The sequence below is a fragment of the Phocoena sinus genome, chromosome 7, assembly GCF_008692025.1.
Source record: "Phocoena sinus isolate mPhoSin1 chromosome 7, mPhoSin1.pri, whole genome shotgun sequence".
NCBI classification, from domain to species: domain Eukaryota; kingdom Metazoa; phylum Chordata; class Mammalia; order Artiodactyla; family Phocoenidae; genus Phocoena; species Phocoena sinus.
In genome coordinates, this window is record NC_045769.1 from 102,355,248 (window position 1) to 102,382,788 (window position 27,541).

The window sequence follows — 27,541 nt, forward strand, 5'->3', positions numbered from 1 at the left end:
TGGGGGCTTGCTGAGGAACTTCAAAGATCAGGCCTCTACCACCACCAGAGAAGCTACCCACAGAAACTGAGCTAATTCCACACCAGGGAGAAAAGTCCCCGGTGCTGGCAATCACGGGCTCAAACCCGTAGACTCAGTCAGGTGAAAACCAACCAAGTTCACCCCAATGAAGCGATTTAAATTAGCTTTTCTTTTCAATGGTTTTATCAAATAGACACTTCAGACTGGGCCGCCTTCGTTACCTGCCATATTCCAAAAGCGTCGTGTGGACCCGTGATTCTTCATCCAGCAGCTCCTCTGCTCCCCGCTGGCGTCTGTACTTCCGACGGGGCTTGTAAGCATCCTGAGAAGTGGATGGGGAGGCCGGGAGTTACTAAGCGTGAGGAGGCTGGTCCAGCCTGCCAGGGGCGGGAGTCCTTTCCCATGGCAGTGGGTGTACAGGTCCCCTTCAGGAGGACAGCTGGCACATGGCGACTGCCTTCAAGGAGTCTGCCCCTTTGATTTTTATACTGGAGCAAATATTTCCACCCAATCTATTGCTTGTCAACTTTGTTTAATCTTGTTGGGTTTTTTTTGTCCTATGACATTTTAATATTTCATGCAATCAAACTTATCAATCATCTTACTTCCTAACCCAGGGACTGTAAAAAAAAAAAAGGCTCTTGTATGTTATTTTTATAGATTATATTTAGCCTTTTAATCTATTCAGAATTTTTTTGGGGGGGTATAGTGAAAGGTAGGTATCTATAGATATATGTTTTTCTCTGAATGGAAAATTAAGAATCCCAACATCATCAGTTTAATAGTCTATCCTTTCCTTGATTTAAAATGACAACTATATACATATATATAAAACATGTACCAATATTACCCTCTTCAATTCCTCTTGCTTTATGAGTCTTTATCCTGTCTCCACTGTTCTTTTTCAAATTTCCTGGCTATTCTTACACATTTTCTCTTCCAAATGAATTCTAGCATCAGCTTGTCAAGTTCATTATGAAAAACTGTTGAGCTTTGACTAGAATCACACCAAATTTATACATTACTTGGGAAGAACTGACATCTCTATAATACTGAAACTTGCCTTGAAAAGCAAGATTTATCTCTCTATTCAAATCCTTTTTATTCTTGAATAAAATTTTCCAGAAAACAATACAAATTTTCCAGTCACTACATATCCAGACCTTTCTACCACCCAGAGACATAAACTGTGCAACAATCACGGATATACATGTTAACCTAGAATGCTTAAAAAAAAAATTCTCTCATGGCATAGAAATCTCCATTACCAGAAAAGGAAAGTAAATACAAACCCTTCACAGATATATATCTCTTTACAAAAGTGTTTTGAGGTTTATCCTTAAAAAACTTATAAAAACAACAAAATGCACTTTAAATTTCAATGACTTTTTAAAATTATTAAAGTATTATTTAGTTATAAATGTAGAAACACAGACCTCTTTTGTGTAGGACACATTCTGAAACTGCATATATATATTTCCTAAACACAAAGTACACGGCTCATAGTAGGTGCTCAATTAATGTAGGTCTTCGCCCACAGATGACCTGGTTTGTCGTTCTACCTCAAATGAATGTCCTTCTTGACTGCCAAACTGGCATCAAACAATACCTTAATAATATTTGCTCAGGACTCTGGGTGCAAACAGGCAGCTGTTTGTGCAAGGTATTCCAGTTTGTCCCTGGATCTTTCCTTCTCCACTAAAGGAGTTCACCACACCTAATCTCTACCTGGACATCACCAGGACAAGCACACTATCAGGTTTCTCTAGACAGTGGTATTTTAATGATAATTAGAATTGTTCCCCTCTTGATAATTCTTGTTAACTTTATTATTATCTCACTTTTTGTTATGAAAAGTTTCAAACATACAGAAAAACATCCTTTCTGTAACAGATATAATCTCAACAATTTTGTGGAAAAGGAATGAAACCGGTGCTGGGATGACCCTGGAGGGTTGTTCTTCTAACTCACTGCCGCAAATATTCCTAGGTTGCTGCTGGTGCCTACATGAATAGGAAGCTCTAAATAACACAAAACAGATTTATGGGGAAATGAAAAACATAATAGACCCACAGGACTTCAGTTACTGTGTACAATTTAATTTCCACGGAGCCCTACCGTTACAGCAGCACTATATGATCGAGCTTAACTGCTACTTTCCTTAGTTACCATTCATAGAGTCAACGACCCCAGACAGGAAACTGGAGTCTAAAGGACTGACTCCAAAACAATAGCATACTGAAACCAACAGCCACAAGGACCTTTTATCCTGCCAAACAATGACAAACGTTGGCCTTCGTGTAATTATCCTTATACTTTAAAGCACGCCACGTACATCACACCTTTTATATTTTATAACTACACCATGAGGTAGAAGCAGGGCAGATGCCATTACCTCCACCTTGCTACTAAAGAAGAAGAGATTAAATAATTCGCCTCTCAGTTACGGTGGGCAACCCCTTCAGGAAATACCCAGCGGGCAGCAAGACAGCCACGAGCAGCCACTGCCCTCCAGAGCTCCAGGGGACCGGACCACACCCAACTCAGCAGGAAGCACATCTCAGTCTCCTAGGGCTCACCTGGCAGCCCAAACCCAAACCCTACTCTAACGGACACACCTCCGCCCACCAGCCCCTGAACAAATGCTGCCTTCCACCCAGAGAGGCTCCGCTGATGTTCCCATCAGCAAGTACAGAGCCCTGAAACACCCCAGAAGAAAGTCATTATAACTGAGACAAATCAGGTTGTTTTCTTCATTCTCACATGAATAAAACAACCACCACCACCACAAAAATGAAGCCCTGGGAACTGAGTGAGGGAATGATGAGAGACGGATGGCAATCATGTCTATGGGTAGGAAAGTTAGCTAGGGAGGTAGGGCTTTCTCCAGACACCCCTAAACTTTGTCCTTCCTCTATTCTCTTTTACATGAGCTCCGTTGTACAGGCCTGTCTTCTGTTCTTTTTTTTTTTTCGGTACGCGGGCCTCTCACTGCTGCGGCCTCTCCCATTGCGGAGCACAGGCTCCGGACGCGCAGGCTCAGCGGCCATGGCTCACGGGCCCAGCTGCTCCGCGGCATGTGGGATCGTCCCGGACCGGGACACGAACCCGTGTACACTGCATCGGCAGGCGGACTCTCAACCACTGCGCCCCCGGGGAAGCCCCTGTCTTCTGTTGTTTGAGGTCCGGCACAAGTCCCATCTCAGGTCCCCTTGAGTTTGTACCAAACAGTGTAACTTGGTGGGTAAGAATGAGGTCACTGTTTTGTATACATGAGCCAAGATGGCTTCCGTATATCGACTCCTAGCTTTACTTCTTCACAGCAGGCTGAGACCCACAGCTCAAAACCCTCCAGCGCCAACCTCAAACTTTTCACAGACCCAGTTGTTTAAAAGATGGCCCCACTAAGCAGAGTTTAGCGGTTTACAGCCTGCCCACGTTGCATGCTCTACAAAACCGCCCCTGACATTTGCAAACCACAGATAGGATAAGCCCCGTGGCTATAAAGACCCCAGGCTGCAGCTGCCCTTCAGATTTCTCTAACCTGCCCCGGCCGAGGCTTCCTCGTTTCCTTGCCTCCCCTTCTGAATGGTGGCCCCAGCGCCTAGGCCTCAGGATGGCCCGCGCACTGACAGCCTCCCCACCCTTCAGGCAAACCTGTCAAAGCATCGCCCAGAGACGCTGTGTGTGCTACTGCTAACTCCCCGTCACATCTTTTCCCTTGATGAGTCCCGAAATCCCTTGAATCCCTTACAGCTGCAATGCTCCTGCTCTCACCTCATACCCTAGAACGCGGTCTGGCACACAGTGAGTGCTCAATTACTATTATGGAATGAATACCTATGGAGTCAGACAGACAGGGTTTTAACCCATGCCCCATTACTACCTCTCTGATTTGGGGCAAATTACTTTAACCTCTGAGGTTTTCCATCTGTAAAATAGGTATATGGAGAGAGTCATAAGGATTAGTCAATCTATTTAACGTTACCTGATACACATTAAGGGTTAAGATATACATACATGCATATATTTGCTATTATTGATAAAATGTACTAATATATATTTTTTTACTTATGCTGCCACGTTTACATTTCATGTCCTGGAAAGAAAGGTCCTCCTCACAGCGTTTCCTATGGAAGAAAACAGTGGAGTTGTAGTTTTAAATGACCTGGTCTCTTAGGGGACCAATAAGAAGTCTTTTTTTTTTTTTTTCCTTCTGTCCCCTCTGTTCTCATACAAAATTCTAAACATTACCAAGAAATGCTCAACAAATAGTAAGCAAATGTATCTTTGGGGGCTTTGGGTAAAATTTCACAGCTACTCTTTACTCAAGGTTGACAGGGAGTAAAAGACCTCACTGCACAGGTCAGATACTTCATGAATATGGAAGGCAGACAGTTCAGAAAAGGAGGAAGTAGACCGTACCACAGCACATTAGGTGAGACAAATGAGCGATTACGATTATGATGTGAAAGTGGAAGGGTAAGGGGAGGCCTGTCCTGGGCAATAGTTTCATTTTCTTATGTCCTTTGAAAATATCACCTCCCATCAGGCAGGCCTTCTACAAAGCGGCCGCCTATTCCGTAAAAATGAGATATGGAGAAGTCAAGAAAAGAACACATTTCAAAGGAGAAGCAGAAGTACTGGGAATAATCCCCAGGATGAAGAAAAATGAGGCCAAGACAAAAAGAGAGAACACTGGAAGGTGATGAGCTCAGAAGCTGAAAGTTCACACAACAGCCTTTCTGCCAGGCAATCGGGCAAGAGGTACTAACAGATTGAGGCATAACCTCTGAACCAACTCCACTTCATGGAATGCAACCCAAGTAAATAATTAAAGATAAAAGAAAAAGTTTAGCTATGGGGATGTCCTACATAATAGCCAAAACAAAACAAAACAAGAAAACCCCAAAAAACAAACTAAGCTAGTTAAGTTAGTACCACACAATGCATGATGTACAGCCACTGAAAATGCTATGGAGGTGTATTTATTGGCATGGAAATATATCCTTGATTATAGTGCTGAGCAAAATAACCACACAACAAAACAGAATATATAGTATCACGTCATTTTTCTGTGATCTCTAATTTTCTATATTGATATCCATAACTATGTATTTCCTACTTGGAATAACCGTGGTTATCCCTGGCTGGTGGTATCATGGGTGATTTAGTCTTTGTACTTTCTCTCCATTGCCTAATTTTTCATTATTACCACAGTAGTAGAATGAAAGAAAAATAACCTTTTGTAAAACAAAAAAATCATGCATCAAAAAAATAGATGAGCTACATAACCAAGGATGAATGCAAAAAATTGGAACAGGCCTACAAAGATGGCTAAAGACAAGACAAGCTTATATTCTTATAAGCTAAAATTTTTTGAAAAATATTAAAATGTTTAATATTTATTTTTAAAAAGACACGTAAGCAAGAGTAAGTAAAGTCTGCTTGTTGAAGCACAGTGATAACTTGTTAATAGATGGAAGAAAAAGACAACAGGACAGTCTCCACTTGGCACCCATTCTCCAGCTGGACAAATGGTCTTCAAACGGGCAAAGGCAGAGTAGATGCCCTCACAAGGGCAGAGTACCCAACCACTCTGCATGCATTTGTGTCTCTGGGACCCTGATAAATAACACCCCAGGGTCCTGAAATCAGTCAGAAACATTAGGGCCAAATCAGTGTCAGGGATATGCAGGAAATCAGAGACCAGGTGAAGAGTGAGAAAACTAGAGATGCACCAACACCTGCTGTGTCTGAGGAGCCAGATGTCAAGTGAAAACCTGGCTGCCTCTTCTCAGCTCTGCAACTGTGTACGGAATTTATTAACCTTTCTGAGTTTCAACTTCCTGATTTATAAAATGGAAATGTAACGCATAAGTCCTTGAGTGTTGATGAGTACATGAGATAATGCTTGTAAAACGCCTCATTAGATGTCAAGCACATAGAAGGCACTCAGTCAGTACCCGGCAGCTACATGCATATTTTATAGAAGGCTGGCTCTAGAAACCTGGCACTGTATGTAAGAGCGAATTTTAATCCTTAATTTACCATTCAGAGTTTAAATTTGGGATTCTGCATTTGTCAGTAAGGGGTAGGTAAGAAAAAGTGATGAGACATCTGAAGGGCAGAACTGGAGAGAGGCTGGGAGGAGAAGAAAACATTCTTGAGAAACTAAAGACTTGCAAAGAGCCACACCCTGGTCACCCAGGAAAGACTTTATTCCCTTTACAAGGGGAGGGACTCTCCTTGGAGAGAGTGACAGCAGACAAAACCCAGCAAGCTGTTTCATGTCTTACACTGACTCACAAGAAGAAGACAGGGACATGGAGCCCCTGACAAGCTCCTGGGACCCTCACTCCAAGGCCGCAAGCAAGCGTGTGCAGCAGTGGTGGGTGGGAAGGATGGAAGTTAATGGCAACAGAGCTCAGCTCAGAAACCTAAGAAGACAGCATCTAGAAATGGGGGCGTATTTTCAGTAGACAGAGAAAGTAGAAAACAAACAAACAAAACCCAAAGGCCAGCTCTGGCCATCCATAAAAATTTTTTTATCATTCCTGTTGCAAATGCATTGACAGTCAACGGAGGGGTAAGTTCGCACATAAAAAAAGGAAATAAACTAAGCAATTTGAACTATTATCAGAGACCTACATTTTTTTTTCCATTTTCCTTTATCTTGATATTATTTTCTAATGAGCTGCAAACAGCATTTTATCTAGCATTTTATTGCATCCTGGCTCCATCATCACCAATGTGACCTAGGGCAACCTACATAACCGATCTGTGCCTTAGTTTCCTCACCTGTCAAAAAAAAAAAATACTATTACTTCATAGGGTTGTGGTGAGCACTAGATAAGTTATATATAAATGCTTAGAACAATGTTTGGGCCCTATATATTTGTCACTGTCATTATCTCCCTAAATTCCATTAAGAATTTAAGTCATATTGCCAAGCAGAAGACGATTATCTTTAAAAACTCCATTACAAATGAGAAGAAGAAATAATGTGTCTCTAGAGGCCTGAAATGTTTAATAGGTAAAGAGACATCAGGCCCAGTTTGATCAACAGCTACACTGGCCTTTTATTCTTGGTGATACAGCCAAAAAATGCAATGTTTCTCACTCTCTACCCAGGGCTCCAAGTGAGATTTGCACATGAAGATATTCAATTAAACGTTAAATATTTTTTACACTGTTGATACTATGTATAAAACAGATAACTAATGAGAACCTATTGTATAGCACAGGGAACTCTACTCAGTGCTCTGCAGTGACCTAAATGGGAAGGAAATCCAAAAAAGAGGGGATATATGTATACGTATAGCTAATTCACTCTGCTGTACAGCAGAAACTAACACAGCGTTGTAAAGCAACTATAAGCCAATAAAATAAAATAAAATAAAACAACATGCTGAAAATATCAAAAAAAAAGAATTGGATTTTATAAGATTTGATACAGTAATATATGCCTGTAGTTGTAATTTTGGAAAAATAAACTTCCTACAGCTTCTTAATTAAAAACAATTAAATAGTTTTTACGTTATTGTTTTTACATAGGTAATACACAGACTTAGTGTAAAATCCAAATAGTACAGAGTTTATAGGGAAAAGAGAATTTCCCTTCCTCTCCTGCCACTGGCTCCCCAGCTCCCTGTATCAGAGGGAGAAATGAAAGCATTTCTTTTCACTTCTTTTAAATGAAGCATCATTTAAAACAAGGGAAAGCAACAGCACATCCAACCAATTGGTTATTATTTCTCATGAAAATGCGATTAGGAGGAACCTTTAACAGCATACAAGACTCTATATTGGTAAGTGGAAAAAAAAACTACAAAATTACATTCAAAGTATAATTCTAATTCACTATAAAAATACACATTAAAATCACAGAAGACATATGTCCAAGCATCAAAAGTGGCTGCTTCTGTGTTGTTAGATTAAGGTTGATTTTCTTCCTCTCATCTATCAATCTTTTTAAAGAAAACTTTAAAGATGTTCTAAACTGAACATCTACCTCACAACCAGGAAAAAAATTACTTGCTGTTCTATCATGTTCTCTTGGTATTATTATTTAATACTGCCACCAAATCTGAAAACGGCATCTGGCTTCAGAGTATAACTATGTTAAAGGTTTTCCATTTCTCCCATTTCCAAAATGGAACTGTGGAAAAGATACAAATTACAACCATAAACTGACAAAGGCTTTTTTGTTTTAAATGAGCATTTCACGTCTTTCATCATCAAACTACTGTTATTCTTTTCACAGTAATCACCTGGGGAGACCACACATTTATTCTTAAAAGTAAAAAAAAAAAAAAAAATGCAGAATAACTCTAGATATTATTTTCTAAAGAAAGTGAATTTACACCCAGGCATTGAGGCTCCATTCCCATCAGCTCAAGGAGGAAGGCTGGGGGGTGAAGGCTGACAAGGTCCTGCTGAGCTCTGGCCCAGAGTGTTTTCAAAAGGCCCGAAGCTCTCCTCTGGCCCTTGCACTGGGGAAGTGGGCACATGAGTGCAGACCCTGTGGTTAAGATACACTGTGCTTGGGGACAAAGGCCATCCCAGAGTTTCCCACACAAAGCTCAGAAGCTACTCTGCCTCTCCAAAGGCGTCATGGTGGTGGTCACCTCAATGCATCAGCTCTAGTTTGTCATCTGCTCTTTGGAGCTATGTGAAGTTTACAGCTGCCGCTGGCACAAATGAGGAAGGGCTTCGGGTCTGGGAAACTGGAACTAAGGGAAACAGGGCAGTGGTTGTGGCACGTTCTACCCTGAACGCTGGCATTGGGTACCGGGCACGCACGGCAGGCAGGGCCTCCCTCACATGTGCACCTGAGATCAGCTCTTGGGCAACCCGGCAGATAGAAACCTCGGGGGGCAGGGGCTTTTGTGATTTAACTCAAAGGGCTACTTGGAGGCTACGACCCTACGTTCTTCCCTTACAGAAGAACACGGGCAGGGAACTCACCGAGAGGTCAACAACTGTCTTGATGGCCTTTTCTTTTCTCTTGATGAAGTCATCATCCTGCAAGACAAGAAGACACAGGGATGAAGCAAATCTTCCTGCGTAAAGACTGAAACTCCACTGGACTGCTCAGCAGTCCGTCTTATAAACTGACTTCTCATCACAACTTTGCCTGAAGAAGTCTCAGTTTTCTAACAAATTGGAATATATCCTGCATGGGAAAAAGCTAGGGCCTCTGCCGATGGCTGCATAACAGATCCCTATAGCCGGTGAGAAAAAGGGGGACCACAGAGTGTAGTGGTGAAGACAAGCGTTCTCACTTCAGATCCGTATGAGCTCTGAAACCTCAGCAAGTTACCTAACCTCTAAGCCTTAGCTTTTCCACCTGCATAACGGGGATGATACCGCCTATCTCAGGGAGCAGTCGTGAGGATCAAAAAACAGAAGGCGTGTGATGTGCCGAGACTGGAATGTGGTATCTGACAGTGGCCAGCTCGTATTGCTGTGATGACTATTCAGCTGTTACGGTAGGTGCGTCCCAAGCAGGTGGGCTCTCGAAAACCTTTATATGACTGTACAAAAATACACTCTTGTAATTTAACAAAAGGTCCAGATCCAGTATCAAAATTGAGAGACAAGGACAAAACTGTAGGGCTTGACACTCACTGCCCATTTAAACAGGCAATTCTAATGAACCAGGAGGCCCAGTTTCAGGGCTGATCAGGTAGGTGGGGGCAGGGAGGCCACACAGGCGGGCGGGAGTGCAGGGGAGCCTGAGCGTACTCTGCACCTTCCCAGGGGTCCCTCACTGTGCACTCCGGTTCCCAACTGGGCTAGAAAAGAACACTGACCTCAGGGAGACTGTAGGTTTTCTGGAACTGGGAAATGGAGTAGGAACGGATATAGTCGCCCATCTCTTCTTTTGTTTCTATAGCTCGCTTCACCAGCCACTGGGGAAGAAAGTGAGGAAACGTGAGCCGACGGGGACGAAACACACTATGGTAAAGGCCAGCTCAGAGACGGCACAGGTCCTGTGCCTGAATCACAGAACATGAACTGCCCAGGTGGTGAATAACCACCAACACATACTGCCCTGCAGGAAAAGCAGCTGCTGGGTGTCTGGATGCTGAGATCCAGGGGGGCCTGAGCTGACAGCCGCGCAGCAGGCTTCGGGCCTCGCTTCAGGTGCCCAGGCCTCAGTTTCCCTCTCTGCTAAAGAGGAGGTGAGAGTATCAGTTCCCTTCACGTCACAGAGCAACTGTGGGAGCAAATGAAACACAAGTACTAGACAGCTCTGTAAACACCTGGAGCCCGACACAAACAGAGCTGTCCCCCAAACCTCCCTGCGCCTAGTGGCTGATCTTACTGGAGCTCTCTCCTTCCCGTGCTGCTTGCACCACAGACCAGAGGGAGGGAAGGGAACCAGTGAGAATGCCTAGTGTAACCTCGTTTGATAGGTGGGAAAAAATCCCCCCAAAATTCAGACTTGAGACCAGGTGTACTGAGTACAAGCCCTAGGCTTCAGGTTAGCTCGGCACTCACAGCATAGCTCTCGAATCCACCCAACGCTATAAGGTAATTGGCACTGGCCGCGTTTTACAGAATCGGAAGCTCGGAGAGACGACATGATCCACCCACCGATCCACAGCCAGCAGCCACAGCTGCCGGCCACATCGGGACACTGCGCGTCTGGGCTTCACGCCACGTGTCCTAGGTCGACCGGGTCGATACGCACAAGGAGCCGCTCCTCACGCCCGCTGACTTACAACTCGAGGGAACTGAAACACACACGTGCACACACCCACGCCCCACAGCCTGCGGGAGGCCCAGGAGCTCTGAGGGTGAGAATGCAAAGTGCAAAAAGAGCCTTTGCTTCTCCTCCTGACTCTTCATTCATTCCCATTATTACTAAAGAACTTTATGGAGGGATGCCATCCTCTCTCCAGAGAGAGCTACTACATCTCAGGAGCAGTGTCTGGACAGTAGCTGTGCTTCCCCGGGGCAGGGCCACACGTGGCAAGGTTCAGACACATGCACATGGCACAGGGCTCCTGCGGGGACGGCAGGAACGTGCGCTCAGGGAGGGCGGCCAGCTCAAGTAAAGGACACATGTAGGAAGCAGCTGCCCAGGACAGCAGTGGCTGCAAATAATTCTATGAGGAGTATTCTTTTGTTGCTAGTATCTTCCATTTGTTTCCATTACTCCACTCCACCCTACCTCCAAACAGTGACCTCAGGCACTGACTAAAATCCAGAAGGGCAGGGGCAGAAAGTCGGACGGCATTTGGGGCTACTCCAGCCCCTCACCTGTACCCCAGCACCGGCCCTGGACATCTAAGGAGGCTGAGTCACTGTTCAACTCAATTTCTCTCTGCTTTGCTTTGCATCAGGAGATCCAGTTTCTGGCCTTTCATTGTTGTTGCCTTTTCAGATCTGCCTCTGTTAATTAGATCGACACTGAGTTGTAACTTGGCTGGATCCTGGAGAACATGCTCAGATGAGGAAGGCAGAGCCCGCTGATTCAAAGGATTCAAAGGATTCCTTAGAGACCCGACCACTGTGTTTTGGACTTCCCAGCATGAAGGGCTGCTGAGGGAACCTCTAGGACAGCTGAGCTCTGCCATAAGCCCCTAGCATTTGAGAAAAATACCTACCCTCACAGGATTCATGTGCCCCACATGGGAGAAAAAGACGTGACCTGGAACTACCAGTAGCCGGAAGTTAGCTCTTCTTTCCTCCTGGTTGCATTCAGAGAGTGTCACCACAGCTGTGCTAAACAGCACGAACAAGGGTGGTGGGCCTCTAGTCCCACACAAGACAACCAGTTCAGTGGTTCCCAGTGGCTGGTCCACAATTGCTCTTTCACTGGTGTCCGGCAAAACAGAAAACTACAGGCATGTGGTGAGTTTTTCATAAGGCTACATGTATTCCATTTGAAGGACTGTCCTTTATTCTGAGACTGAGAGTTAAATGGCCTTTCTTTTAGGAAATGGTAAAGAAAGCAAAGTAATTGTTGCCTTTAAAAACGTCCCTTCCTGCCAAAATACAGGTTGCAACCACAGGTCAACCTCTATTTGCGCTTCAAAATTTTACAGATCCACGAAATTAAGATATGGGGTAACCATTTAGAGAGGCTCTCACATCCAGACAGGAAGCCCTCTGACATTCTGCTCACAACACAAACATTGGATACTCAAAATGCCCAAACCAACTGTAGACAATCACTTCCCTTTCATCCCCTTCTCATATATGGACTAGAGTTTGGGTCCTCAAAGTTCTAGCAGAGTTTTGAGTAAGGTCTAGTCACTAGAGATCCAGGCTTCAGGGGAAAGGGTGACAACTTCACAGTATGATGGGGTTGGAGGCTTCTGTAAGTATCTACACAGACTCCCTACTTCTTACTTTCACAAAATGATTGGGTACCATCCATCCCCTAACAAACAAACAAGTCAAATCCTGAGTTCAAGTCCCAGCCTCAAGTTTACAAATTTCAGTTATAAATGTCAACATATTTGATTTGCAGTCTAGTGCAGGGGAAGATCCCCAACAGCAGTAACAACAACAGAGACAACTATATAACACAAAGCACTTACTGAAAGGTGCCAGCCCTTCAATCAAGTGCTTTACACATACTAACTTACTCAGCTTCCATCCCACCAGGTAGGTACTATTATTATTTCTAATTCTCAGGTAAGAAGTTAAGTCATCTGCCCAAGATCACACAGCTAGAAAGTGGCAGAGCCAAGATGTGAACCCAGGAAGTCTCCAGAGTCCAGGCTCTTAACTGCTACATTACATAATCTGAACAGAATCACAAAACCCCTCCCGCAGGGGCTGTGCGGCTTTCCTTGGGGTGGCTGAATGGTGGTGGAGGAGAAAGTACAGGCTTAAAGACAAGGAGTTGAGAGGAATCTGCCTCTCCGCTCACTAGTTCTCTGCCCTTAAGCAAACTGATTATCCTTTTCCGAGTCTCCCTTTCCTCAGATGTCAGACCGGCATAACAATAGATGCTTCAAAGAACTCTATTAGGATCCGAGGCAAAGTACTGTCCACACAGCAGGCAACGAAGTTAAGTTCCTTTGCTCCTCTTCTTTCTATGGTGCCTGGAGGAGGGGCTGAGACACAAGAACCGCACAGAATACGGGGACTTGTACAGCACAGCCACTTAATCACGGGGCCTTGGGGAAAAGCCGGGGTGGAGATAAGTCTCCCGTTAGAAATTTAGTCCTTTGTAGGACTGAATGCCTACAAAGTGCCAGACATTCCAAGAGGTGCCGGAGACACGAGAGCAAGCAGGACAGCCATGGTACCTGCCCTCAGGAAGCTTACGGTCTGATGGGAGAGAGGTACAAATAACCAAACATTGAATGGACACGGTCACAAACTGCAGTGAGGAAGCTTCCTGTGAGGGTAGGGAATATGCCGTATAAGAGGATATAGCAAAGGAACCTGCTCTAGATCTGGCAGTCAGGGGAAGCTTTCTTGAGAAGGCTTGATGGAACTGAGATCTGGAAGATAAAGGTAAGGAGAGAAGGGAAGACCTTCCCACCCTGAAAGGCCCCGTGACAGGAGGAAGCACAGTGTGTATGAGGAAATTTGAAAGAAAGTCAGAGGGGCTAGAATAGAAAGAACAAAGAAAAGCAAAGAATAAACTGAGGCTGGAGAGGTCAGAGGGGGCCAGCGCGTGGGGTGCGATGGGGAGCTATGGGCTTCCATCTTTACCAGAAGGGCAATGAAAAGTTACTAATGGAAACATTCAAAGACCAGAACAGGTGACGGTGTGAAACTAGGGTAGACTGAATACTGGCAACGTTCTGAGGAGTATCATTGTGTTTTGCTGCCACCAAATCCATACCACACCCATCAGATCCGGGATCTAGGCCAGACGGCCCAAGAGCCAGACCCATTACAGGAATTCCAATGTTTGGAGGGCAAGAAACCCCACAGATGCTCTTACCTGGACAACAGGAAATATGTGAATAAAATCCATCCCCTGGATCTGGTGGGGCTCCAGCTGGTGTGGACATTTCATTCTTGGCAGGACGGAGACAATTTTTTCTGATAGAGCTCTGCTCAGAGAAAAACAACAAGCCAAGAGTGAGGACACACCAAGTGGCTCTTAAGACATCTCTCAAGTCTGGCTGCGACCCAGAGGGATCTGAGTTTTCTCAATACCAGACCACGACCACGTTTCTCCTGGCTGATGGCAAATTGAGAAAAATAAGCACAGCTTAGGCTTGTGTGTGTGTAAGGACACAAAACTACCTTCATCCTTAATTCTAAGGTCGTGCTCGTCCTGCTTTTTATATTAAAATATTTTGTTCCTTGAAGTTATGGCGATGTTTGAGGTAGTAGCTATTTTTTTTAACGTCCTTACGTGGTAAAATAAAAAGTTATTAGTGCTGCATATTCTTTTACATTTCACTTAACTGCCCTACTTTTTCCAAGTCTGGAAACCATTAGGTTAAACATTTAAAAAATTGTTCTAAATACCATGCAAGCAACAAATAATTACCAGACTCTGTGCCAGGTGCCAAGAATATTAAGACAAAACATGAGGCCTCATGCTCAAACAAACAAACAAACAAACAAAAAAAGAAGTTCTCTACTCCAATACAAAATATTTTTGAAATAAAAAATAGCCTTTGGGAGCTTCCCTGGTGGCACAGTGGTTGAGAGTCCTCCTGCCGATGCAGGGGACACGGGTTCGTGCCCCGGTCTGGGAAGATCCCACATGCCGCGGAGCAGCTAGGCCCATGAGCCATGGCCGCTGAGCCTGCGCGTCCGGAGCCTGTGCTCCGCGACGGGAGAGGCCACAGCGGTGTGAGGCCCGCGTACTGCAAAAAAAAAAAAAGTAGCCTTTAATTTTTTTGATACTCTAAAATTAATCTTAGGTTTGGAGGACCCATACGCCCTCACTCTTCCTTCCAGAGAGAAGGTGCTTTCCACTTCTCACGAGGGACACTTGATCTGTCTCCAACACCTTGCTCAGCCTTCTCTTGAAGTGGCTGGAGGAAGAGAGCAGGAGTCAGGCTCCTTGAGGCCCAGAGAATCGCCTGCCTCAGTCAGGAGCTGAGCACCCGCCCCGCTGGACGCACAGCTCAGCCCTGGCCTGGGTGGGGCAGTTTAATGGCAGGAGTGATAGAGGGACTTGTGTGCAAGTCCACTTCACCACAGATTTAAATCTTCTCTAACCAGCTGCTATTTGATCTCCAACTGTCTGGTTCCTATTTCTTATACCTTAATCGGATCACATTCAAAAGGAGAGAACAGAGGTTATTTAACAGGTCTGCTAACCCCCAAAGCCATGGTACAAAGCCTAGGAAGCCTGAAAAACAAGTCACAAGCTGTGGCCTTGTGAGGCCATGTGGAGAAATGGGAGCTCTGGCTCAGCCTATGGATAGTTTAGGTTACACCCCATCTAAGACACTAAAAAAAAAAAAAAAAAAAAAAAAAAAAACGTAGCTAGTTACAGCAGCTACTGTGGCCTCATCTCCAAGTGTCAGACTTCTCTCTAATAGATGAAGGCCCTGCTGAACAAGGTCACCAGGTTCTTATTAGATGCTTCAAATGCAGTAAGTTTGGGGTCTATCTATCAAAAGTATTTCTTGTTCAAAGAAATCTTGTATACTTTTGTCTTTCTGCAGTTCCATAATCCTTCTCAGGGGACAGACACCCTTAAGACCGACATCTAACTCAGGCCTGGATGAGTACTTACCTTACCTATGGTCCCTTTAGTATGTCTCACGCCCTTACTCTTGGTAGCAACCAAGGTAGCAATCTAGGGACAGAAGCCAAACAGCTCCCAGAGAATGATCCCATGATCCCTGGAGAACATGCTACAAAACGATGTTTATGTCTACAGTAGCTTTACAAGGTGGGACCAAGGTTAAAACTGCTGAGTGGAAACAGTCCCAGTCCCAGCTCCACTGATCACAATATCAAGTCCAATATGTTAAGAGAAAAAATTTGGAGAGGGAAGACTGATCCCTGCTGCACACATTCACGGAAGGAAGGACTACCCACCTCCCAGAAGTACACGGGAGGACATTTTCACTGCAAACAGAAGGGGTGTGTGTGTAATTTATCCAAAAGGTCCGAGACGGGGAAGGAAAGTGTCATCTGACTCCCAGCAGCCCCTGCAGGCCCTCCTTTCTGAGCAGCCCGTTCCTAGGACACATGCATCTTCTCTGCCACGAGGTACATGTCCTGCCCCAGTTGAGAAGCCTCTGGTCGTCCAACTCTTCCTGGGGCCCAAATGGGACAGTTTAGTAGGAAGGATTGGCAAACCCATTTGGCAACATAGCTAAGGCTCTCTCTCTGATAAGCTTTACTTTTTGTGATTTGTGATTTATGTGATTATGGAAATGTGATTTCCATAAGACGCCCATTCCTTGTTCCTTAATTTCTTTGCAACCTGTGAGGGGAAGAGGTGGATGCCTAATTGGCCCTGCTCCCCAGACTCCAAGCTTAGCAAATGAAGATGGTCCCCAGCTCCGGCTTTGTGTCCTTACTCAGGGCAGGTCTTCACTAGGCATTCACATCTTGGCTCGGCAGGAGGAGAGCGCCCTCTAGTGGCTACAGATCTGTGGGTCTGTGTAGGGTTACTGATTGCCTGCAACCGGTCAGCAGCTTCCAAATCACCATCCAGCCAACCCTCTACCTTCAGACAAGGTTCTCCCTGGCCACTCCTCAGAGACGGCCCACTTTCCCAGTTCATAAGGGCCCTGAGGGAAGGACGCCCAGGGTCATCTAAGGGTTTACAACCCTCTTAAACCCGCTTCTCAGAAATGACTGCCAAGTCTGCAGTGGGGGTGGGGACCGGAGGGAAAGAGGCCGGCTGAGGGGGCAGGAGTCAGGAAGGCTTCTTGCGGAAACCTACCAGCCTCCATTCGGCTTCTCCCTGGAGCTCAGAGGAGATCCTCTGACTTTCTGAAAATCAGGGAACATGACAGTCTCAGAGGTCACCAGATGGGCTTCCTAATCTAAGATTCCTCATCTAACAAGCCCACGTTTCATTACAGGTGACAGGCTTGACTCCTTAGCTTTCTGAGTGTTCAGTGCACTGTTTCCTCCTCCACTGCAAACAGTGTGAAAGAGAGTGAATTAAACCAGGGTCTAAACTCCAAGTTCCATCACCTACCACGGAACTTCTGGCAAGCCACCAGGTCCCACTGGTCTGATGATCCCATCATAAAACAAGGGGTAATCCCTGTCCTGCCTGTTCAAGGGTTGCTGTGAAGGTAAAATAATAAAATGCATGTGTAAGTGCTCTGCACACAGGCGGCTAGTAAATATGTGCTGTAGAAATGAACCCAGTTATAAGCCTAAAATCTCATTTATGGACCTCAGAACATAGCACTCTGTGGTAATGGGGTTTTAGGACAGGCTGGGGATAGAGGGTCGAAGCTCATGGAACCCACAAGAAAGAAGGCTCAAGAAGGAGGACAAGGTCCCAACAGAGCCTGGAAGATAACTGTGCCCTGTACACAGGCAAGTGTGCTCCTCAGGGGTGCTGCTGGCCCCCCCTCACAGCAGCTGGGGTGTGCGGAGGCACTGCAAACACACGGCAGTATTAATCTGATCTGCAAGTAACCAGAAACTTTGCGGGGGGGACCCCAAACACAGAACATATTCCAAAACCAAACAGAAAAGATTTTTGGCTAATTCAGGGCCCTATGGCTACGCCATTTCTCCTGCAGATAAGAAAAGACCCAACTGTCTGATGCACTGCTAGGAGTCTGCTGGGTCTTTACAAGTTAACCCTTGTCAACTGTTTTGCCTTCAATTGTAGTTCATGGCTGTGCACTTAAAAGTTACACATCAAATACTTACCAGGGAACACAATACGCCCTCAATCCCTTATCCAAACCCTTTAGGAGCAGATGTGTTTCAGAAGTCAGAATTCTTTAGATGTTTGTACCTTAGTATACCTAAGGGGCATATACTGTGTATTAGGTAAGACCCAGTGAAATCTAGAGCAGTACCCTATAATCAAAGAAATGAATATTTCTGCAGTAAAACATATGAATATTCATATAAATGGGATCAATAATGACTATAAATAACCTTAAGTCAGTTCAGGTCATGTGTTGCTTCCAAATAAGTTTTGTATTGGCACTTGAAAGAAAAAAAACCCATTTTCAGTGTTTTTAGATATCAGAAACACAGATAAGGGATTGAGAATCGTAGCCCAGAAGGAATGCAATGGAAAGATATCTCAGAACATTAGGGGTGCCACAGGTGGAAGAAGCAATCAGCTCAAATTGGAACAGAAAGAGGCTTCAACCAAGAGCGTACTCAAGAAGACAGTGAATTCATGTTAGTGGACAGACTGATTATGAAGCTGGCTGGTCTTCATTACAGGTGAAACTACGTGCTTCTCTGTCATCAAGGAAAAAAAAAGGCAATCAGAAATGCAAGGGAAAAATGCCGTATAAACATGAAGCAAATTGCAGTGTGCTTGATTCTCAATGACTTGCACAGACCATCTCCACCTGCTCGGGCCAAATACTTCCGAATCACCCTCAGCTCCTCTCTTACGCTCCAAATCCAATGTCATGAAATCCTGTTGGTTCTACCTTCAGAACAGATCCAGAATGCCACCACTGCTAGCCCACCATTCAGGGCACCATCATCTCTTAGGAGGATTACTATAATACACTAAAGAATCTCCCTGATTCCCCTTAATTCGGTAATTGGACCAGGGTTCCTTCTTAAACACAGAACAGATTATGTTCCTCCTCTGCTCAAAACCCTCCAAGGACTTCCCATCTCACACAGAGTAAACCCCAAGTCCTTACTCTGACCCACAAGCACCGCACCTGATCTGCCTCCATGACCTCTCTGCACTGACGTCCTCTGCTCCCCACTCCGCCCTCCACTGCAGGCAAGCTTCTGCTTGGAGCCTTCACGGTGGTAGTTCCCTTTGCCTGGAACCCTCGTCCCTCAAGTCTTAGCTCTAGTGTAGGCCCTCAACGAGGCCTACACTAACCGAAAACAGCTGCCTCCTGCCCTACGTCCCTCCTCATAGCCCTTCCCAGCTTTAATTTTTTTCATAGCACATATTATTTCTATATATAATTTAGTTATTGATTAAATTAGTTTTTGGTCTGTCTCCCCCAATAGACTATAAGCTCCATGAGGGCAGGACATTTTTCATTAATGTATCCAGAACAATGCCTGATTGTTCAGTAAATGTAGGCGTTTGATATTTACTGAGTCTATGAATAAATGAAAACAGATCGCTTTTGACTATGATACATTGAATATTCTCCTTTAAACAGCACGACTATGGTCCAAAAGATTACAGTTCCTTCTTTCTGACCCCATCACAATTCTCAGTTCTTATTGTAAATACTGTTTATAGATTTGCTTTTAGAATTTACCTGTAGATTAAAGCACAGACAATTTAACTGCTACTACAGAAGAGACTATAAATATTATATGCTAAACATTATGAAAGTGATGTCATGATGGTACATGGAGGCTGAAGGACAGAAGGAAAGATAGAGATACTAAAATGTTTACTCAGTTAGGACCTAGGAGAAACCACCTTATGTTAATGGGTCAAGAAACAGAAGCTTAAGTAGATTCAAATTATGCAAGTGATCACAGAAAAACCAGAAAACAATTAAAAGAGTGGAAGATGGAAGACAAAGGGGATGTAGTGAGTGGTACAGGTGAACCAACTGCCTCCTCTCATTAGACTTGAATGAAACAGACTGTATACATTGTTGGAGATGTATTAGTGACCACTCTGAAGAATCTAAAACCTGGACAGCCAAGGATGACTGTTTCCAGGTAATAAAACTGGGGTGTAAAATAGGAAGGAGGAGAAACATCAGCTGTATGTTTTGCTCCCTTTGGTAGTATTTGAATTTTTTTTAACCTTCAAGTATGTAACACCTAAATAAAAACAAACAAAAGAACAAGAATATCATCTACCTCTGGATTGAGCTGGACCGACAGGGAGCAGAGCCACATGCCTGGACTCCATCGTACCCTCCCAGTGGAGGACTTTTCACTGCGGGTCGCTGGACATGATGCCACAGCCCCACACAGGTGTTAGGACACAGAGCCCACTACTCATGGCCGGGCACCGATGACAGTATCTCTGTGTCAAACAGCATGTCCTCCTTAACAAGGAGCCAAGAGACGCCTTTTGGTCTTAGTGTTAAGAATTTTGGTGATTCACAGGGACCTATTTTTCTTCTACTGTATGGAAACTGTATATTGGGTAATTTAGCATGTTTTTTTCTTCTTTTCGCAGTCAAATCTGTGTCCCACCCTTGGAAAAACAGGGCCTTTATGGCCCCTCACAGGTGTGTCCCTTATCCTCAACTCTGCCTTTTTTTTTCCTTTTGCTTTGCTTCGCTTCTCCAGTATTACTGCTCCCCATGCGTGTTTGTAAACTATCTTTAATCCATTTAGGGGAGGATAGGTCTTCAGAAAAATGAGGAAGTAAGTCACAGAATCATACAGATCTGAGATCACAAACCCTCCTTCCTACAGAAAAGAGAACTAAGGTTTGCCCAAGGTCACACGGCTGCCCAGGGCAGGGCTGAACAGAACTGGGGATCCCAATGGTCTCATGAAATCACCAAGCCCCTGCTGAGCTACGGACGACCAGCCAGGGCACCCTCCCCTGACACTTCCAGCGAGGAGCCCAGGCTGCCTTCTCTCGATGGCAGGCAAAGTGGGGCTCTGCCTTACCCAGAGGCAACGGGGAGGGAAAGAGTCCCCTTCTCCCACCTATTCAACTTCCATCCACATTCACTGCCTTTGGAAAGAGATACGTGAGCAGTCGACAGAAACTGTGATCAAGGAAAAGCATCAGAAATAGCCTATATAACATTAGAATAACATTAGGTGACTCTCATATGTTAGCTGTGTAACCTTGGCTTCTTTCAGCCTATAGGTAAACCATCTAACACAACTTCTGGCACACAGCACACACTCAAGAGTTAGCTCTTTTCTCCCCCTTCAGCCTCTTAAGCCGGGTAACTTACATTTTCTGACCTATTGTAGAGTTCTCCTGAAAGAGCAAATCAACATCCACATCAAAGTTGCAAGTGGTGATGCACCAGGTCATTCCTCCTACCACCTGAAAGACACAAAAAAATACCTATTTTCTCTTCCTAGTTAGGGAAGAGGGGAAGAAGTGGAAGGTAGATAAAATATAAAGAGTTTTTATATACAAAATTGGGTACCCTCAGAGAGATAATACGTGTCCTAACTCCATCCACTACAATTCACCTAAACAGCACTGCTGACCACTGTAAAGCTTTCTGCAAAGACGGGAACAGTCTGGATCTGCACTGTTAAGTACACTGCTGCTTGCCACACGCAGTTACTGAGCACTTGACTCATGGCCAGTGGACTGAGAAGCTGACTTCTATTACTAAATGGACCTATGATGCATAGATCCTCTTTATACTGATGGGACAGACATTCACTCTCAGCTGGGTGAAGTCTTAATCCAATTACAGGCAAGTGCCAGACTGCAGAGAAATTATGTATTTTATGGACCAGATATGTGGGTAACAAGGGTGACGTTCTGTGACTCATTACTTAATTTCCATACATCTCATTTTTTCCTACTACCTAAAGGAGATGAGAAACCTTGCTCTAGTTTTGTCATGGGATTTCTCGGAGATGCAGATGAGACTAAGGCTAAAAATCCATTCTGAAACAAAACATTTTTAGACACAGCCTGATGTTAGAAAAGAATAACAGTGAATCTTATCCCTGGCTATACTGTAGACTCATGTGAGATGCATAATAAAATACAGATTCCAGGGCCCAGCCCAGACCTAACAAACCAGAATTTCAATGGCTGAGGCCTAGATATCTGTATTACAAAAGAATCTGTGATATGCAGCCAGGGCCGTGGCCCATGGGAGGACTCAATGCTTTCTTCCACCAGGAAGCTTTCCCGGCCTGCCCCAACTGATCTGAATGCTTCATTTCTGTGCATAGTTCACTGTGGCACTTACCGAATTGTGCCATTTAGTCTATGCACGACGTTTTACTTGCCTCTCTTCCCTACTCTTTAGAAGTCAGGCTCTTTGGGAGAAGGCCTTTGTTCTTATCCTTGTGCCCTGAACACCTACTACTACGCCTTGTGCATAAGAACTGTTCAAGGTTCTGCTGAATTAAATGACTTCATCCCATAGTGATTTCTTCCTCCTCTAAACCCAGCGTTTACCACCCACAGAATACCTGGCAATTGTCTGTGAGCGCCCCGACTTGGGACAGCTCCCTATTACCTCAAATTATTTTATCTTACATAAACTTTATCTCCCCACCCAAGCTTTAAGTTCCTTGAAAGAAGGAACTATTTATTTTGCTTATTTGTAGATCTCAAAGCTTCGTGCACAGAAAGGACTTCAAGGTGTATTTATGCATACATGATTATTTTCTTTTAATAGGAAATGTGAACACTTCCTTAATGAATCTGAATCCAGGAGAAATGGCAACAAGGACGTAGAGAAAGTAAAAACACAGCCTCTTCCTCCTTTCCACAGTAAACTATGCCGTCCTGACAGAAACTAGTCTAATGCTTAGAAAGACTTTGTCTTACCTTGTCAAAAGGTGACAAGCCTTTAATTCTTGCCCTGAAATACCCAGCTGCAACCAAGAGCTCCAGAATCTCAGTCAACTTGACATTTTGTTCTTCATCTTCTCTTGTTTCTACCTAAAACAAAAGCAAAAGGCTGGTAAAAGCTACCTTGAATAAAGGAACACCAGGTATATTTCCGATGCCACAATCTCATTGCCAAGGAGCAGGTGACATTGGCTGTGTCATGGCATTCATGCCGGAGCGTGGGGACACAGTGCTGCCAGAGTCGCACAGAACAGGGTCCCTGGTCCTAACCTGCTGTTAATCGTCTTAGGTGGGGGGGGGGGGGGGGAGAAGACGTGCACAGGTGATATGGACTGTCCATCAGGTGTGAAGGAATCCAGGGAAAGGAAGATTCCAGCACATTACCACCCTGTTCTCTAACATGTGACTTGTATGGCAGGCTTCTCGACTGGATTATAAACTCCTTTCAGACGGAACAGGTAGTTTGTTTTGTTTAAGTTTATACTCATCTTGGTCCTAGAAGTTACTGACAAGAGGGGAAGAACAAAGAATTCAAACATGTGTCTCCATCTGCACTTTGATCTCTACAGCAAATATAAGGAAGGCTTTCAACCCAGATATATTACGGGGAGATTACTACCACATAACAGGATTGCCTTAAAAAGAAAAAATTCACTTAATACATTTAAATAAGGACTTTATTTAAATGTTTTTAATTAATATCCTACCTCCGCTCTCAGGTTGTTTATCTACAAGTTCAATATATCTAAATATTCCAGTACTTTTGCCTCCATTTACTTTCCTGAACTGTACCTTTCCTGACTTCCATTATTGCAGAAAATAAAAAACTACTACCTCTCTACAGAAAACAATGCCAAGGTACCCTGTTTTAAATCCTCATACCCACCTCTGACTACTCCCTTACCCAACAATGCCTGCTAAATCTTCCTTAACTACGCAGCTCACATTTATCCTCCCTTCCCTTTTCTTTGCACATTATGCCAGGACTATGGCAACTGCCTCTCAATCTTCCTTCCCTGTTAATTTGTCTTGCTCCTTCCTTCCGAAATCACAGCTTTCTCATCATCCCTCTTCAGCTCGGCCCCCAGCCCTCATCATTAAGGCATCATTCACTGTCTATCAGATAAATTCCAAACGTCTTGGTTTGGCATTCAGATCTTGGGCTGCAACCTATCTTTTCAGCTTCATCCTTTACCTCCTGCCAAAACAATACAGACATGGCTGTGGCCAAGCTAAACAAGCCCTGTTCACTCTCATTCCTTCACGGCTCTCCTGATATTCTCTAACCACCCAGACACCATCTTCAACCCCTAGCTCCTATTCAATGTCAACCCTACAGCCTAAAGTGGTCACTCCTCTGCATTTCTATTTTATTTATAGTCCGTCATTCATACAATTATCAACCTCTTCTGAGTGAGATGTCTGGTGTTAACGGACACGCCAGTCTCTCCAAATAGACTATTAGCTGGTTCAGGGGAGGACCCATATATTCCATATATTATCCACCCACGTTTACTCCTCTGTTCTGAACAGCATTAGGCCCCAAGCACACACTTGTTAAGTATGGAATGACACGCTCAAACATTACGTAAAGTCCATGACCTAAGCCAGTCTCGTATTAACAAAATGTTTTCATAGTCGTGACACTGATAATGGAAATTCAAGTTTATTTTAAAGGACAAACTGCCAGGAGAAGGGGCACACATGTAGGGCTTCCCTGGTGGCGCAGTGGTTGAGAGTCCGTCTGCCGACGCTGGGGACACGAGTTCGTCCTGCCCCAGTCCGGGAAGATCCCACATGCCGCGGAGCGGCTGGGCCCGTGAGCCATGGCCGCTGAGCCTGCGCGTCCGGAGCCTGTGCTCCGCAATGGGAGAGGCCACAGCAGTGGGAGGCCCGTGTACCACAAAAAAAAAAAAAAAAAAAAAAAAAAAAGAAGGAGCACACATAGCTGGACATAGAACTATTCACGTGACTGTTAATCTCTTGCAGTGTGTGGTGATGGAAGAGACAGCCTTGCAACACTGCTCCGTTTACTTCCGTCTCAAAGGACCCTGGTCTGGCCTATCAAAGATTCTGAAGGTTAGCATTCACTAATTCCTAGGAGACATGCAGAAGTAAATATTAATTATTCACACATTCTCTTCCTTGGCAAAAGATCTGTGATGGTTGAGAACCATCTACAAGTCAAGAGACACAAAGAGAAGAGAAAATAAAGAATAGTTATGGTTCATAAAAATAGTATAGAAAAGGAAAATGGATGATATAAGTATTTTCTTAAAACTCCCGGGATGTAAAACAGGAACCCTTCATTCGTTCAATCATTTATCATGAAAACGCTTCCAAGAAGAGGACAAGACATCTGGGGAAGGGCATCCCTGCCTCAGCCTGCACCTAATGAGCACCCACTGCCCACACCATGGCAGGTGCCTGGCCCATGCTTCCCAGCCACTTATCCCACGAATGGAGAAGTGTACTTTTGCAATGCACCCTGCGAAGTAACTTTTTAGCACGAGACAATGAATGGAGAATGTTAATAGGACTCCAAATTCAATTCACAGATTAACACTAAAACAAAATGTAAAAGGGTCACTGGCTAATGTGCAGGGAATGAAAGAATATCCTCTCTTTAAGCCATAAAACGTCACCAGGCTGGGTAATACATCCCATTGTTAAAACTAAAATTCTGATAAAGATGAATGCTGTGAGCTCTTAAACCAGGCACACTAAATTATCAGTTGTCTGATACTGGAGTTCACATAAGCTGGAAGGCAGGGCCACGTCTAACTATATCTCTATCCTTCACATACATACAATAAAGGGCTTACAAAATTGAATTTAATTAACCGGACTAGTGACAGCTTAATGACATATTCATATGTACTGGTCTTTAAACGATGTGATAATAATTGGATTATTATATTCACCCTGTTTTCCTCCCAATTGCCAGGAACTTGGAAAAGTGACAAATTAGACCCAGTCTCCTGACAGTGAAGGGTTAAGCAAAGGACAAACAGGGGCAAGTTGCTTTTTATTTTAGAAAGATTCTACTGGTAGTACAGTGGGACAATGAAAACGTCAGAAAACTTGCTAGGTTTTCTAGAGATAACAAAATGGATTTGCATTCTGGGAGCACACACTGACAGCTTAAGTCTGTCCTTCCATTAGTACACGTCCAGCTTTTATGCACAGAACAGTGACCCCTCAATTAGTGGTACTAGTGGGCTTTAAGAACTAAGGATACGGGGAGAGGGGAAAAGAAGCAAGATTGGCCACAGGCAGCTAAGTGTGAAGGGACCATGCAGCATGTCAAGGAATCAGTCCCTCTGACAAATGCCTGCTTCAGAACCCCAGAAAGGGGACAGAGGTGCAGCGTGGATTCCATTTCTTTCAGGAATCTAGTAAACTAGACTAGCTTTTGAGCAAATCAATTGGAATAGATGACAGATGCAAGCCACCTATGCAAACCACCTAGCTAAGTGATATTTGCAGCCAAAAGGAAATGCACTTTTCCTCTCCTTCCAGGTAATGTGTATGTAAATCCAGAAACCTTTGATCATCCTGTCCCTCAGGACCAAGTGAGTACTTAATAACAAACACCTCCCTTCTGGAGAAGCAGCGACGGTTTCCGCCCGGCCACTCCGCACGGCTCCCAAACTTCCTCCCGCCGGACCGGCGGGGCGCGGGGACAAACGCAGGGCGGCATTCCCTCCCGATACCAAGGCGTCGGGTGCCGGCCGCCAGGACCCCGTGGGCCCGGGGAGGTGGCGGCCGGCGCCACAAGGTCACCGCCCTTTGCACAACCCGAGCCCGGACCGTCCCAGCGCGCGTCTCGTGACTACTGGGCGCAGCACCCCATGTCCTCGAGGCGAGCCGAGCGGCGCTGGGGATCGCGGGGGACTGCCGGGGGAAGCCGGAGGTGGGACCCCAGGCCCCGCGGGGCCTGGTGCTGCGTCGGCGCAGGTATTGGGCTGGGAAGGCTCCCTCCGTCCCGGGAGAGCCGGCACCGGCTGAAGTTTGTCCCCGCCCACGCCCACACTTGCTCAGCCCCCAGCGGACAGGGCCGGTGCTCCCGGCGGTGGACACACCTGAGAGAGGGGGCGGGGCGCCCTAATCACAGGCGGCCCCGTGGGCTTGGCCCTCTTTCGGAAACCCGGACGTGTCAGGGCGGGAGGGGGGTTCCTTACCTCCGGGAGACCCTGGCCTTCAGGCCCCTTGGGCAACCCCATGATCTCGTCGGACTGCCGTGCGGCGGCAGCGAAGCCCGCGGAGCGTCCGGAGGAAGCTGTCCCCAGCCCCGAAGCTGCTACCGGGGTGGAGTGCAAAGCGGTAACTTCCTCCCGCCGCTGCCGCCGCCGCCGCCGCCGCCGCCGCAGCCGGCCGGGAGCTCCCCAGCCCGGCGGAGCATGCGCGTTGGGGCGGGAGCGCTGCGCAAGTGCGCCTGCGCGAGGGCAGGTCCGGGAGAGGTCCGGACTCGATCTGGAGCGTGAGCTGCGGTCCAGGCCGCCTGCCGAGCTCCAGGTTCTGCGGAGCTTCGCGCCGGGGCTCTGTATTTTCCTCGAGGTGCTTTATAAAAGGGATTATTCTTCTATCTTGGGGAAATTTTGCATCCTGGTTTCCGTCTCTGCTTCTCACGGGCATCAGATGCCCCAAGTGGGTTCAGTCCTCTCCGCGAGCTGGACTTCGGAAGCCCGCTTGCTTCCGGGTCAAGGCTTAAGCACTGATGAGCTTGGCGATTCAGACCCGGCTGGTTGTGGCTCAGAATCGGGGTGTCCCCTGATTAACGCGCGCTTGGGTAAACTTCTTGATATACGGACCAGGGAACCGAGTACCCGAAGAAGGATTCTTCAGCTCGCTGCCTCCCCAGTGTCTGAGCCAGTGTTCCCCGGGAACTCACCCCCACCATCCCCAGTTTCGGGTTCTTCCTGAGGAGAAGGTCATCTCTGA

The 27,541-nt window shown here is 45.5% G+C and overlaps 1 protein-coding gene across 3 annotated transcripts in view; it reads right to left on the minus strand.

Annotated features, from left to right (window-relative positions):
- The window catches only part of CCDC93 (coiled-coil domain containing 93), a 91,392-nt gene extending 64,391 nt beyond the window's left edge, over positions 1 to 27,001 (minus strand). Inside the window, exons 1-7 of one of the 3 annotated variants that reach the window (XR_004350679.1) lie at positions 26,782 to 26,997; positions 22,574 to 22,687; positions 21,000 to 21,094; positions 13,946 to 14,057; positions 9,840 to 9,938; positions 8,992 to 9,048; positions 243 to 343 (exon numbers count right to left, since the gene is read on the minus strand). Coding sequence is in view for 2 of the 3 variants with exons in the window: in XM_032637089.1 (XP_032492980.1) it covers positions 243 to 343; positions 8,992 to 9,048; positions 9,840 to 9,938; positions 13,946 to 14,057; positions 21,000 to 21,094; positions 22,574 to 22,687; positions 26,782 to 26,823 (620 nt within the window). In the remaining variant the exon portion in view is untranslated. Of the gene's footprint in view, positions 1 to 242; positions 344 to 8,991; positions 9,049 to 9,839; positions 9,939 to 13,945; positions 14,058 to 20,999; positions 21,095 to 22,573; positions 22,688 to 26,781 lie in introns of all 3 variants that reach the window. The other 2 variants (XM_032637089.1, XM_032637090.1) reach the window with 2 other exon arrangements.
- Between the last annotated feature and the right edge of the window lie 540 nt (positions 27,002 to 27,541).